This window comes from Asterias rubens, chromosome 12 (genome assembly GCF_902459465.1).
Source record: "Asterias rubens chromosome 12, eAstRub1.3, whole genome shotgun sequence".
NCBI classification, from domain to species: domain Eukaryota; kingdom Metazoa; phylum Echinodermata; class Asteroidea; order Forcipulatida; family Asteriidae; genus Asterias; species Asterias rubens.
Genome location: NC_047073.1, coordinates 2,633,484 through 2,647,269, shown reverse-complemented (window position 1 = coordinate 2,647,269; position 13,786 = coordinate 2,633,484). Strand labels below are relative to the sequence as shown.

The following is a 13,786-nucleotide window of genomic DNA, read 5'->3' as shown; positions in this document are numbered from 1 at the left end:
ATTGCTTCTCTCCACGCAGGGGTAAATGGGTAACTGTCAGGGCAGAGTTAGTTATTGGGATTGATTAGCCTTGATTGCGCTACAAATTTGGCGGCACATGCTGTATACTCCCCAGGGAGCTGAGATGGTTTAAGGAATGATTTAAGGCCCAATGACCAGGGGTAATAATGTTGAAGTGCCAGGAGCGTTACTGCGTGACGGACCTGAGTGCTATATAAGAAGCCACTTCTATTATTATTATTATTATTATTACTATTATTATTATAACAAGTGTGCAAGTGTCGTGGCCAAGCAGTTAAGAGCACCGAATTCAAACTCTGGTGTTTCTGATCAGCAGAGTGTGGGTTTGAATTCCCTAAGCAAAACACTTAACCATTGCTTCGTCCTTCGGATGGGACGTAAAGCCGTTGGTCCCATGTGTCGTGTAACGCATGTAAAAGAACCCAGTACACTTATTGAAAAGAGAAGGGGTTCACCCTGATGTTCCTGGCTGTGGCTGCTGTATGAGCCATAAAGCACCATGTAAACCCTTATAAGGTGCTAACTAATAGGGTCTCAGAATACATCACTGCAATAACCTATCTTTCTGAAAGTTTGTATATACTCAACGTCTTGAGTACCTTGTTTGGTACGTGCGGCTGCGCTATTAAGACTTTTATACAATGATTATTATCTTAACAAATATTTTAGGTGGTCCAAGATGATTTAAACAGTAATCAGTGACACTTGGTGTCCATAAACAACAAAGAAGTACTAAAACTCACATAAGGGAAAGTATTCAGCATGACAATTAATATTTCAATGGATGGAAAACCACATTGTGATTGAACATGTCCGGTACTAGCCTGAACATCTGACGCCACACTTCGAGGCTTGTGAATTAAGCCAGATACCAGCCTTGAGCATACGTCAATCCCCTTCCAAAAGCACCTTTGACCTCGCATTCATTCACACGGAGAGTCACAGTCACATCGTACGTACATGTATACATAAAACAAGTTTGTATGTATACACTATGCCTCCACACATGTAAGCAGCTGCAGATGACGAAAGTGCAGCTGACAAACATCAACTCAGACCAATCAAAATGCAGATACGGAAAGTGTTGGTTCAAATTTCAGCTTGTAAAATTATTGTGTCCAATGAAGTCACTGGGTTTGTAACCCAGTGCCTGCCTCTATACTTGCAGATAAAGACAGGGTACCAGTCTATGAGTCTAGTGAGGTGTCTGCAGTGACTAATCCAGGAGTGACATGATTTCGCCGAGAGGTTTCCGTCTAAGGTCTGGTACCATAGCGTCTGGGGATGGGAAGCCAACAGGTAACAACACCAGGACCTTTTCGCTGACTGGCCTGTTGAGTAGATCCCGAAGGCGTGGCCCAGCGTTCATGGGCGTGGTTGTAACAGTCACCAATCCAGCATTCTGAAGAAAAGAAAAAAAAATTAAAATCAGAATCTAACCGAGGAATGAAAATTATCTTTCTGATGACTAATTTGTTTAAAGCATGGTTATAATTAGCTACACGGTCAGTGCTTTATTATGCTTGGTGCGCCAGCTGGATGGAACAATTGAAACACATTTTGCCGAGCACCCAGCACTACCCATCACTTACTGAATGGACTGATGCACTCATGAACACATACGTACACTGCATGTGTGTGTAAGTGCGAGTACTGAATAATGTGTGTGCGACTATTCATGGTTGCCCGACTGACTGCGTAATGTGCCGTTACAAAGTGTTGACCTGAGATACTCGGTAACAAAAGAAGTTCACATCATGTAGGGACTTCAAACACTACTTTAATACAAATGGCTTCACATTTTTTTTTTTTCACAGAACAAAGAAATGTCCACAAAGTGCCAATGTAAATGTTGTGTTAAGTTTGCCTGTCTGAAACCAAAATTTATTTGGTGAGGCTCCTTATCTATTTGGTGAGGCGCAACTCTGGCCCACCTGTCTGAAACAGTTGTTATGGGCAAACACTATACCTACATTTAATGCAGCAAGTAAGAAACCAGTAGCAATAGATGCACTAATCTCTTGATAGTAGAACGTCTGCCTCTCTCCATCTTCACTTATCCCATACAGCTTCTTGAAGACGACGATAACGTAAGGGGCTTCAGTCAGATAAGGCTTACTCCATGTCGTTTTGAATTTTGCGAGGTCTCCTAGCCATTGACTGCTCATCCTTTTCTCATAGTTGATTCTCTCCTCGTCTTCGATGATGTTACGCATCTCTAGCTTAATGTCTGGATTACTGACCACGGCAAAGGTCCACGGTTGCATGTGGGCCCCGCTTGGACTTGTGCCTGTGAACAAAAGTAGGAGTAAAACAAACAAAGCTTATTACATAGTTCCTTCTGGCTCTGGTGATATACTGCCTAATCTCCACATATTGGGATGTATGCAGGTGAATGGGACTGGGAAGGTCCCAATTGATCAATACAAAAGACCAATCAATCTATGCAAAAGACTGATCGATCAATACCAAAGACCGAACAATGATCAATTCGAAAGACAGATTGATCAATGCAAAAGACCGATCGACTGATGAAAAAGATCAATCGATCAACTGAAGACTGACCGATCAATTCAAAATACCGATTGATCAATGCAAAAGACAGATCAATCAATTCAAAAGACCAGTGGATCGATTCCAAAGACCGATCGAGCGATGCAAAAGGACCATCAATTGATTCAAAAGACCAATCATTCAACTCAAATGATTGATCAATCACTAAAAAAGACTTTTGATCGATGAAAACTAACTCAAAAACTGATCCATGGATTCCAAAGACTGGTTGATTGATTCGACGGATCAATCGATGGATTTAAAAATCCATTATTGACTGATGCAAAAGACCAATCGGTCATTTCAACAAAAGATTAAATCGATCATTTCAACAGATCGATCGATACAAAAGATCGATCACTATTCAAAAGACCACTCGATCACTATTCAAAAGAACGATTGATAAACTCAAAAGTCTAATTGATCGGTTAAAAAGACTTATTGATCGATGTAAAAGAACGATTGGTTGCAACAGACAAAACAGTTTGTTTATGCCAAAAAATGCATGTGCATATTTTTAATAAGAGTTTCCGAGAATATTGTTCCATAGAATTAAAGTAGGAACATAGAGAAAGAACACAGAGACAAAGTTCTAACCTGCAGTTCTTATGCAGTTCTCGATGACTTCCAACGGCACTTGCTTATTACAGATATCTCTTACCGAGCGCCTTTTGTTCATCTCACCGTAGAAACAACCCGATCGACGGACCATTTCCTCCCCGGGATACGCTTTGAACGAGTACGGTATGTGTGGAGCATCGTCGTCATGCTGGGAAGTGCCAGGGGTTGGGTAACTCTCAACCGTTGAATCTTTCCTGCCAGTTCGGTCTTCACTTCTGTTATGATATGGTCGTTTGCTTTTGAAGGCTACACCGAGGAGGAAACATACCCCAAACAAGATGATTTGGAGCCAATACGTTGTAAAAAATGGTGCACTATAATCAAACGAAGTCATGGTAATGGACAGCGACGACTATTTTTTTAGCTAAAGGTTTTCAGCGCATGAATTTTGCATAGCGCGCCCTCCTTAGTCCGTGCTGTGTGTTGACTGGTCCCCGTCTTTATCCGCAAGGATAAAACAGATTTTGGTCTTATGCGTTTACACATACACATCGGTCTTAACTGCAAATCTCCAGGACCATGAGCTGCGTAAATTAATGCTAGTTGAAAGGTGATTATGCACGTAAGCTGAAGGCAGATCTCTGGCGTATAACATCCAGCCAGGAGTGTCTGAAAGGGATCCCATGATGTGTTCTGTCCAAAATTAGGCATGTCAATGCATGTTGTGGTGTTCGTGTACTTTCGGCTCGTTTGTGTTGTGTTGAAGATTCATTCATAAATAATTGACATCACTCGTCGTATTTTCCTCTACGTTTTTGTTTTACATACAGCATCCAGGTACGTGGTCGTGGGTATTGAAGTAGAAAAGAGTAGCGAAGACCGACAGGGTCTAGTTACGATAACGTAACCCTCCTCCCGACGGCCGCCAAGCCGCCAAGCCGAGGAGGGGGTACGTTATCTCAGCAACTCACTACACTAGCATGACTAGGCAGGGTCGTGGTCAGGTCGGTTTGGGTTTTTAAAATTAAAGTAGACAGCCGTTTATTAAAGACGAGTCAGTCAGACACTATACTCTTTTATTCCCATTCATTTAAATAAATGCCATTTTGACATTATAATTGTTAAAAAGTAATTACTATAAATAATAAAAACAAATAAGACCCACTGCACAACGCGCAGCGCACTTGCACTGTCAAAATGTGCACGATGGATAGATGATACTGAGTGATAGACACATCTAGAAAATATTTTTTAAATTCATGCTTTTAAGTTCTATCATGGAGGAATGTTCTATGTTCTGTATTTGTATAATTGTATAAACATGTTATATGCTATTTGTTTTTGTTGGAGGGGTCTGGGAGGGCACATCACTTTTAAAACTGTTGCCTTACCCTGGACGGCCCCTGCAGAGATTATTAGCCCACCTTATTGAGCTGTTAATGGCTCCGCTTTTAACATCGGTCTAATGGCGACAGTGATGAGACCGATGTTAAAAGCGGAGCCATTGACAGCTCAACAAGGTGGGCTACTGCAGAGATAGACCCAGTAACTGGAGCACTGTACTCCTTTTTTTAAATTTTGACATAATCGGTCGTACGAATTTTGTATTCTGACCGATATCGTCAACATTCGAAAAAAGGAGTACAGCGCCCCAGTTAATGGGTCTAGTCTAATTCAATTTAGATCTTACTTGGCCAACATTTAAAATTAAACAAACTATTTTTTCACTTTTTGACACAAATTGGAAGTTTGCTGTTTTTTCTTCTACTTTCAGATGAAAGTTTTTTAATGAAATAATTACCAATGGAAAGAAAAGCAGGCGACACTCCATCTTTTAAAAGAGACATCTTGTGTACAGCTTCAGATGCTGAGGTAATGCTCCAAAATATACAGTCAGTTTTAATTGCATGGTTTGGATGAAAGGGATTTAGTAAATTTGCGAATGTTCATGGGGTTATCCTCTTGGGGAGGAGTGTGTTGGACACATTTGGTAATTGTCAAAGACTAGTATTCTCACTTGGTGCATCCCAAAAATATGCATAAAATAAAAAAGACTTTGAGAATTTTTATTCAATTGGTCATCAAAGTTGCAAGATAATAATGAAAGAAAAAACACACTAGTTGCACAAATGTGTGTGCTTTCAGATGCCTAATAAAGGGCTTTTATCATTTTGAGTGAGAAATTACCTCCATCTCAAAAACTACTTTACGTCAGAGGGAGACGTTTCGCTCAATGTTCTTTATTTCTCCTCTTGCAGCTCCAGTCAGATTTCCCATCCAAGAAGATCTGCCCTTCCTCATTTCTCACTACGATCAGTGAAGGGAGCCAAGATGGAGTGAACACCCTTCCCAGTCCCGTCACCGAATCTCAAGATGATGAGCAACGTCTTCCCTCATCTCAGATGTCCCTGGACCTGTTTTCACCACAAATAGATCCCACTGCCATGTCGCAAGAGATCAACCCCTTTTCTGCGCCCATGCAAGGGAGGTTGACACCTGACTCGGACAGTGAGGTACCAACCCTTTCGGAGGACAGTGACGAGGAAGATAGTCCTTTACTCTCTCAGATGTCATACATTCAGGAGGAAGATGAGCGTCAACTCCTCAGGACCTCGTCAAAAACAGAAAGTCTCTCCTCGAGAAATCAGTCGAAATCGACTCCTCGTACGACCTCGGATGAACCCACAGACAAACTCAAAGAAGTGAATACAGAAGAAAATCTTTCAAAAGATGTCGACAGGAAATCTCATTCAGACAAGGATGAACCACTTCTCAGACCCAACCCGAAACGTTTTGTCATTTTGCCGATCCAGTACCCTGAAATTTGGAAGTTCTACAAGAAAGCTCAGGGTTAGTCTTCTATTAATTGAATTTCCGATAGGTAACAATAATGCTCTTTCCGCAAATGTGGCTTCATTGTGTCAAGTCAATCAAAGGTTCGAATTTGATATAAAAATCTACTCAAAAAAACGTAATAATAATAATAATAATAATAAACAACAATTATTAGGCAGTTGATTCTAAGTGCACATTCAGTATTATACTCATGGTAAGTGGGACTACGTTTCAATTAATGGTTTTGATGGAATGGTTTATGAGGTGCTGTGGCACAATAAGCTGACAATCAAACCAGGAACACCATGTTCTGTTACGTGCGTTACACAATACACAGAACCATCGACTTTCATCCCATCCAAAGGACGAAGCATTATAGTTCAATGCTCCCCTTAGGACCTACGTGTCATTTTAGTCACGACCGGGATTCGAACCCACACTCTGCTGATCAGAAACACCAGAGCTTGAGTGCGATGTTCTTAACCGCTAAGCCACGACACTCCAGAAAAAAACCTAAGAAGAAAATCTTGAATCCTTACAGCTCCCAAACCTCCAAAATTGTATTCAGGAAGGTGTCTGACTTTGTTGGGTGTGGCAATGAGTGCAAGTCAACATTTTGTTTCTTCAGATTCCTAACACTTTGGTGTCGAGTTACCATAGAGTGGAGTATTTTGATGGATTCAGGAGGGTCTCTTTCCGAAGACACTTTTGGTTTAAACTTATTAGATCCCTGTTTCAAAATGTAGGAATTAATAACACTTATTGTGTGAGGTTTTTATTTTGCAGCCTCTTTTTGGACATGTGAGGAAGTAGATCTTGGAAAGGACACGGAACACTGGAGGAGTCTTAAGGTATTCCCATTAAATTTTATATTTTGTTTCAGTTCAGACATCAGCTAAAACCTTTTTTTTTTTCTTCTTCTGCTTTTTTTCTGTTGAGTAGGGGGTAGGCTATGTGTTCCTTTGTCCCCTAGAGCCTGAGCGTGGGAGTGATTTTTTAGAGTGATTCTTGTTTTTGTTATTTTGAAACTAAGGATTCCTTTAAGGAATGCTGCAATTTTTTACAAATATTTTTTTGAGTGCAAAAGAAGTGAATTTGACGAGCACATAATTTTCATTGACTATTTCACAATGAATGTTTCGCAAGAGTTGAGGATATTGCAACTTGAACGGATTGTTTGTTACAACTTTGGGACTACCTATTCATGGGGAATGAAGATGTATTCAATATAATTTACCTGTAGAAGTTTCAGCGTCATTAGCCGTCAAGTTTGTGAAAATCACAGAGCAATGTTTTCAGGAGAGTCGCACCTTGTAAATGCCCAAATAGTTTTACTTTTAAAATTATTTTTAAAGAGGATTTGAAACTTTGCATGATGGAAATACAATATAGAAAGGTTTGCGGTAACACCATGTAATGACTATCTCTAGTGAGTTGGGGTGGTTCTGAAAAGAACCGTTGGTTTCAATCAACTCGAGAAAAAAATAAAAAAATAAAAAATAAAAAATTATTTTTGTGACATTGTTTTACTCATTTATCAAAAACTACAGCACCTCAGCAAGTAATATTCTAAGGGAAGCTTTTTACTATCATTATCTTTAAACTATATGAGTTTAATGTAAATCTGTGGACATTGTGGTTGGTGTCGCACAAAAAGTACCCAAACCCTTTAAAGTATGATGCAGGCATATTAAAGCCCAGTTCATACTCTGCGAATGTGATGCGAAGTCACAGGGCTATTTTCGCAGCCCATGTTTCGCAGCAGTTGAACACAGTTCAGAATTATTTGTTGTGAATTTGTGACGTCCAAAATTGTATCACATTTCGCAGGAAGTACGAACCTGGCTTTAGGATTCTAACTTCTAAGAAGTAATGTTGTTTGTTTTCAGCCTTCGGAGCAGCACTTCATCAAGCACATCCTTGCCTTCTTTGCAGCAAGTGACGGCATCGTCAATGAGAACCTTGCTGAAAGGTTCAGCCAAGAAGTGCAGATACCTGAAGCCAGATGTTTTTATGGCTTCCAAATGGCAATGGAGGCAAGTAAACACAACCTTCTATTAGTATTTTAAGATAGAGAACTGCATGGTTATATTATTAAGGGAATGTTATTATTATTATTGGGTGGCACGGTTGGCTTGTGCGTAAAGCGCTCGCCTCCCGGCCAGGGCCATATGTCAGTTGAGTTGTGCGTTGGTTCTCTGCTGTGCCACAAGGGTTTTCCAGACTATCCGGTTTTCCTCCCTCGGGAAAAATCAAACACTTTTGATCTTGGCTGTGCTCAGTGGTCATAATGGGTTGATGTGGCTGGCAGCTGAAGGCGCCCTTGCATGCCTGCTTTTCGAACACGTAGTCGCGTCCTTCGCAATTCAGCTCAAATTATTATTATTATTACGGGATTTTTTTGGTTGGTCGTTAAAAAACGGCAGGTTGGGCTGTTGGATTAAGGCCCTGACCCTGCAATGTTTTAAAAGGCCTTTTAAGATTGAGTCACTTCTGTTTTATTCCCATTCATAAATGGCCATAAAAAGCTAAACAAATATTACAACCATAGACAATCTTTGACAATCTGTTTCTTTATCGAAGTTTCAGAGTTTGTACATTTTCAAAAACTTTTTTAAATTCAGTTTTGTGCGCGCTTGGTTGTTTTTATGCACATATTACATTGCATTCTGTGTAGATAAATCAGCGTATATGAAGCCAGCTGGTCTTAAACAGCTCCAGCTATGTCTTTATCAGCCGTTTAAACACCCCCATGTGACATGTTCTCCACCAATAGGAAAAGCAAAACTGTCTGGGGTATTTATGAATATTATTTGACCATGATGTAGTGCCATGCTGATTGCTTTGTTGTTTATTTCTTTTGTTTGTTTGTTTACAGAACATTCACTCTGAGATGTATAGTTTGCTCATCGACAGTTACATACAGGACCATTCTGAGAAGATGCGCTTGTTCAACGCTATAGAAACAAGTGAGTCTTTTGTAGATAAAACCGTCTTGAGAAAGATATCATGTAGTGCCATCACAGACTTAAATTCTGAATAAAATAAAAGTTTTTTTAAAAACAAAGCTGTAAACAAGAGGAAACTGTGAACTTGCTGCTTTGTCTGCATGCAATCCGCGGAACAAACAACTGCATTGCGATGTGTTCGTGTAAAGATTCCTTTTGCCTGTGATACAATGAAAGTGGCCTCGCCTTTGCTAACAGTAGAGGGTGCACTGTATTGACGTGAATGTCCTGTATTTTAATAATAATAATAATAATAATAACACTTGTAATGCACACATATCCACCCTGCTGGGTGTTCAAGGCGCAGTAAAACCAAAAACAAAACACAACACAAAGAAAAACAGACACAACAAAATTCGTCATTGAAAACCTGTGACATAAGACAAGTTTTGAGAAGAGACTTGAATTTTGCGGTACAAAGACGAGATGGAAGATTAAGTGGTAGAGAGTTCCAGATGCGTGGGGCGGCTGAAGAAAAAGACCTGTCACCCCACGCGTGACGAGATTTTAATATAAGACTATCCACTACTAACTAGGTGGTATAGGTTGCTTGAGCGTAAACCGATCAGCTCTCCCCAATGTGGTCCTGGTTTGAATCTCGGCTAAGGAAATTATATGTGACCAAAGTTGTGCGATGGTTTTTCTCCAGGTGCTCCGGTTTTCTTCGATCTCTGGCCAGGCTCTGTGTTCATGGTGCGTTTGATGGGACAGACTGCCTAAGGCACCCTTGCGTGCCTTCTGTTTAAACAGTTGTGTCTTTCGCTATTCAGCTTCTCAGCTGCTAGTAAAGATGATTGCTTCCCAAATGATAACTTTTTTCAATTGATTTTGACAGTGCCATGCATCAAGAAGAAGGCAGAGTGGGCTCTGAAATGGATTCAGTCGAGGGAAGCTTCTTTTGGAGAGAGACTTGTGGCCTTTACAGCGGTTGAGGGGATATTTTTCTCTGGGTCGTTTGCTGCCATCTTCTGGTTGAAAAAGAGGTAAGCCCAAAACTAAGTTACCTATTCCTGTTTGTTGCGTGTCCTTTAAGGCAGTGGACACTTTTGGTAATTACTCAAAATAATTATTAGCATAAAACCTTTCTTGGTGTAGAGTAATGGGGAGAGGTTGATGGTATAAAACATTGTGAGAAACGGCTCACTCTGAAGTGCCATAGTTTTTGAGAAAGAAGTTATTTTCCACGAATTTGATTTTAAGACCTCAGATTTAGAACTTGAGGTCTCGAAATCAAGCATCTAAACGCACACAACTTCATGTGACAAGGGTGTTTTTTCTTTCATTATTATCTTGCAACTTCGATGATCGATTGAGCTCAAATTTTCACAGGTTAGTTATTTTATGCATATGTTGAGATACACCAACTGTGAAGGCTAGTCTTTGACAATTACCAATAGTGTCCACTGCCTTTAAGCCTTCAAGAAAACTCTGCGGGGGGCGAACTGTCGGACCATTACCTTTTTTTTTACATGACTCTATGAAATGTTTAAAACAACTTTACGCATTTTTTTCAAGGGGTCTGATGCCGGGGCTGACGTTCTCCAATGAGCTCATCAGCCGTGACGAAGGCCTCCACTGCGAGTTCGCCAGCCACCTCTTCACCTACCTGGTCCACAAACCACGGGAAGCTAGAATCGAAGAGATCATCGTGGAGGCTGTAGGCATCGAGAAGGACTTCTTCAAGGAAGCCTTGCCGCTGAGATTGATCGGGATGAATGCTCAGCTGATGATGGAGTACATTGAGTTCGTTGCAGATAGGCTTCTCACAGAGCTCGGCTGCAGCAAGGTAAATGTCATAATAATACTAATAATAACCATAGTTTTTATTAGGCGTTTCACAATAACCGTCTCAATGCGCTTCAGTAGTGCTCTTGTCATTGGGCCAATAACATTCCTTTAGTCTTTCTCAGCTCCCTGGGAGTATACAGCCCAGAGCGTTGTGACGGCCAGTGGCTTTTTCATACACAATATCAACCTATACCCTCGCAGGTACCCCCCTTGGTGAAGAGAAGCAATTATAGTAAAGTATCTTCCTAAGGGACACAAATGTCATGACCGGGATTCGAACCCACACTTAAACACCGGAACTTAAAATTCAATTCAACTCGGCCATGACACCCTATGTGCGCTCACTCGTTAAGAGACCTGTAGAATGGGGCGCTTTGTGCTGTGAAAGCATTTGTTATGAAATAAGTATGGTATTACACAAAAAATTTAGCAAGTACAACAGGAAACATTGCTCTGTGATTTTTTACTGTTTTTCTCAAAAACTTTAGTGAGGCTGAAACATCTACTGTTAAATCATATTACATACATCTTCATTCAACGCGAGTAGGGTTATGAGAGTTCTTAGTTACAGCGACCGTAGAATTTCATTGTAAGTTGTCGTGGAAAATGTTTTCAATGCAAATGAAGCCTCTTTAGTCTTTTGTCAATTCCTACAAATGGTTTGTGTCACTAACATCGCTTGTGCTCTTTCTGTCTTGATTTCTGGTAGATGTTCAAAACCGCAAATCCGTTTGACTTCATGGAGAACATCTCTCTGGAAGGGAAGTCAAATTTCTTTGAGAAGAGAGTTTCTGAATACCAACGGGCTCATGTGATGACTGAAGACGACTCGAGGCATGTCTTCACTCTGGATGCTGATTTCTAGATAGAATAGGGTTCTTCCTGACAAATCTTGGGCCAATTTCAAGTGCTCTGCTTACCGTAAACAAGTACTCTGCACTTTTGTCAAGCGTATTCCAAAGGTTAGCAGGTAATTTTTGCTTGTGCTTGTGCTTACTCCACTAGGCATTATTTGCTAACAGCTAGCGCAGAAATTTGTTGCTTTGCAGAATTTGGCCGTAAGCAGAGGCATGCTATTGGACCCTGTTTATTCATTAAGCTCTGCCCAGCTATGGCACCTTGCGTATGGATGGATATCATGTGAGTCTGCACACGTTGCATTGAGGCGTCATACCGTGGCACACACACAATATGCAAGACCCAAGTCCACTTTATATACTGGCAGGCCTGATACTTCACGGAGGCAACGGAGGCGATTGCCTCCATGCCCACTGGTCATTTAATTGGTGCCCTTGAAATGCTCCAGTAGAAAATAACAATTTCCTTACAAGGTAACTTTACCAAGGAGAAAATGCCTTGGTGCCCTTGCCCTTTCAAAAATGGAGCATCAGGCCTGGTGCTGTCAACCATAAAGTTGCTGTCTGGCAATATTCCGTAAAGATTTGTTTCTATTTTATTTTAAAAAGCGGAATGGGTTACAACTCGAAAATAATACAATGCACTCTTGTTTTAACCTCTGACCTGTTTCTGTAAGCGTTGATCATGACGTATGTGTCACATTACCATTATGAGCTACTATTTATTGAACGAACAGTTGACCATTGATAACAGTACTAGATAACACTCTACTACAGATTTTGTAATATTGTTTTACTGAAATAATACATATATGTTTGTTGCATTATTTAAAAAAAAATTCTTTGTAATGTAATTTAAGAGCATTATGAAATTGTCCTTATAGCCTCGGGCCCGTTGTTAAGTGCACAATTTTAGCCAAGGGGTCCTCTGTTTCTCTGGTATTCTCCGGTATTGTAAGCCCGGTTCATTCTTCCTGAGAATGTGAACGCGATACGAATGTTGACAGCACAAATTCGCAATGATCAGCAGTTGAGCTAGGCTCAAGTCTCTTTCGAATTCACAACGAAAACATAATGTGACGTCAAATTCGGGTTTGCATTCGTAGGAAGTATAAACCGGGCTGTAGAGGCTTAGAATTTGTTAGAGTTATTATTGTACTGATTTCATCATTATATTAATATTTATTGAGCTTACCATAAACAAGTACTATTTTCTAAGCAAACCATGTAGAAAATGTGGAAATGTAGAAATAAACTGAACCACACACTGGATGTGTGAGTTTTTATGATCTCTTGAAATTTTAACGGAATCCAGGTGACTAATTATGAATGCATGTTTTATTCGCTTTTGAGATGAAGGCATTGGACACCTTTTGGTAAGTGTCAAAGACCAGTTTTCTCACTTGGTGTATCCCACATTATGCATAAATTAACAAACCTGTGAAAATTTGGACACTTAATGGTCATCAAAGTTGCAAGAGACTCATAAGAAAAAAACACCCTTGTTGCAAAAATATGTGTGTTTTCAGATGCCTAATAACAGGCTTCAGGCCTAAAGTCTAAAATGTTTGAGAGGAAAATGAGTGTGCATATGTGCCGGCCTAAAGTCTAAAATGTTTGAGAGGAAAATGAGTGTGCATATGTGCCAGTTTTGTAGTCGACACCCGATTATCAGAGGCTGAGGAGCCCTGAGGTCCGAGGGGGAAACCATAAAACTGGTCTTGAGACCTCAACACTGGGTTCATATGTATATGGAGGGAATGTTGAGCTATAGTAAAGGAAATCCGTCATTTTCGGGATTTAAATAAGAAACATTTCAACCTGTCCAGGATTCGAACCTGGGACAACCCAAATAAGCCAAAGCCACTGTTAGAGCATGCCCCATCACCTCTCCCACAAAAAATTAGCAAATGACTAAACTTAACCCATCCATGCAGGATTTGAACCAGATACACCAGCTGCTTAGCAAATTTCTTATCTAAGCTAAAAAGAAAAATTGTGATAAGCAAATGTGTGCTTTCCTGGAGCCTTCCACAGTGTTTATTTTTGTTTTTTGGGGGTTTCTATTCTTTCGATTTTGGACTTTTTTGTAAAATAACTGGACCTAAAATAGTCCCTGTGCCTTTATGCATGCCTAGTGCGGATGAATATGTCCGTCGTGAC

General features: G+C 40.3%; 2 protein-coding genes across 3 annotated transcripts; one reads left to right on the top strand and one right to left on the bottom strand.

Annotated features, from left to right (window-relative positions):
- Positions 1-558: 558 nt before the first annotated feature.
- LOC117297389 (iodotyrosine deiodinase 1-like) lies at positions 559-3,604 on the bottom strand. The gene is made up of 3 exons (XM_033780389.1): positions 3,172-3,604; positions 1,995-2,311; positions 559-1,423 (listed from the first exon to the last, which is right to left on the bottom strand). The coding sequence occupies exons 1-3, from the start codon at positions 3,527-3,529 to the stop codon at positions 1,238-1,240; spliced, it is 861 nt and encodes a 286-aa protein (XP_033636280.1). The 5' UTR covers positions 3,530-3,604; the 3' UTR covers positions 559-1,237.
- Positions 3,605-3,777: 173 nt separating this feature from the next.
- Positions 3,778-12,922, top strand: LOC117297388 (ribonucleoside-diphosphate reductase subunit M2 B-like). 2 transcript variants are annotated; one of them, XM_033780387.1, is made up of 9 exons: positions 3,778-3,972; positions 4,910-5,007; positions 5,394-5,985; positions 6,757-6,821; positions 7,860-8,006; positions 8,849-8,939; positions 9,814-9,961; positions 10,494-10,764; positions 11,476-12,922. In XM_033780387.1, the coding sequence occupies exons 2-9, from the start codon at positions 4,939-4,941 to the stop codon at positions 11,629-11,631; spliced, it is 1,539 nt and encodes a 512-aa protein (XP_033636278.1). In that variant the 5' UTR covers positions 3,778-3,972; positions 4,910-4,938; the 3' UTR covers positions 11,632-12,922. The 2 variants fall into 2 exon arrangements, with proteins under 2 accessions (XP_033636278.1, XP_033636279.1); XM_033780388.1 differs by lacking the exon at positions 3,778-3,972 and adding an exon at positions 3,995-4,139.
- The last annotated feature ends 864 nt before the right edge of the window (positions 12,923-13,786 follow it).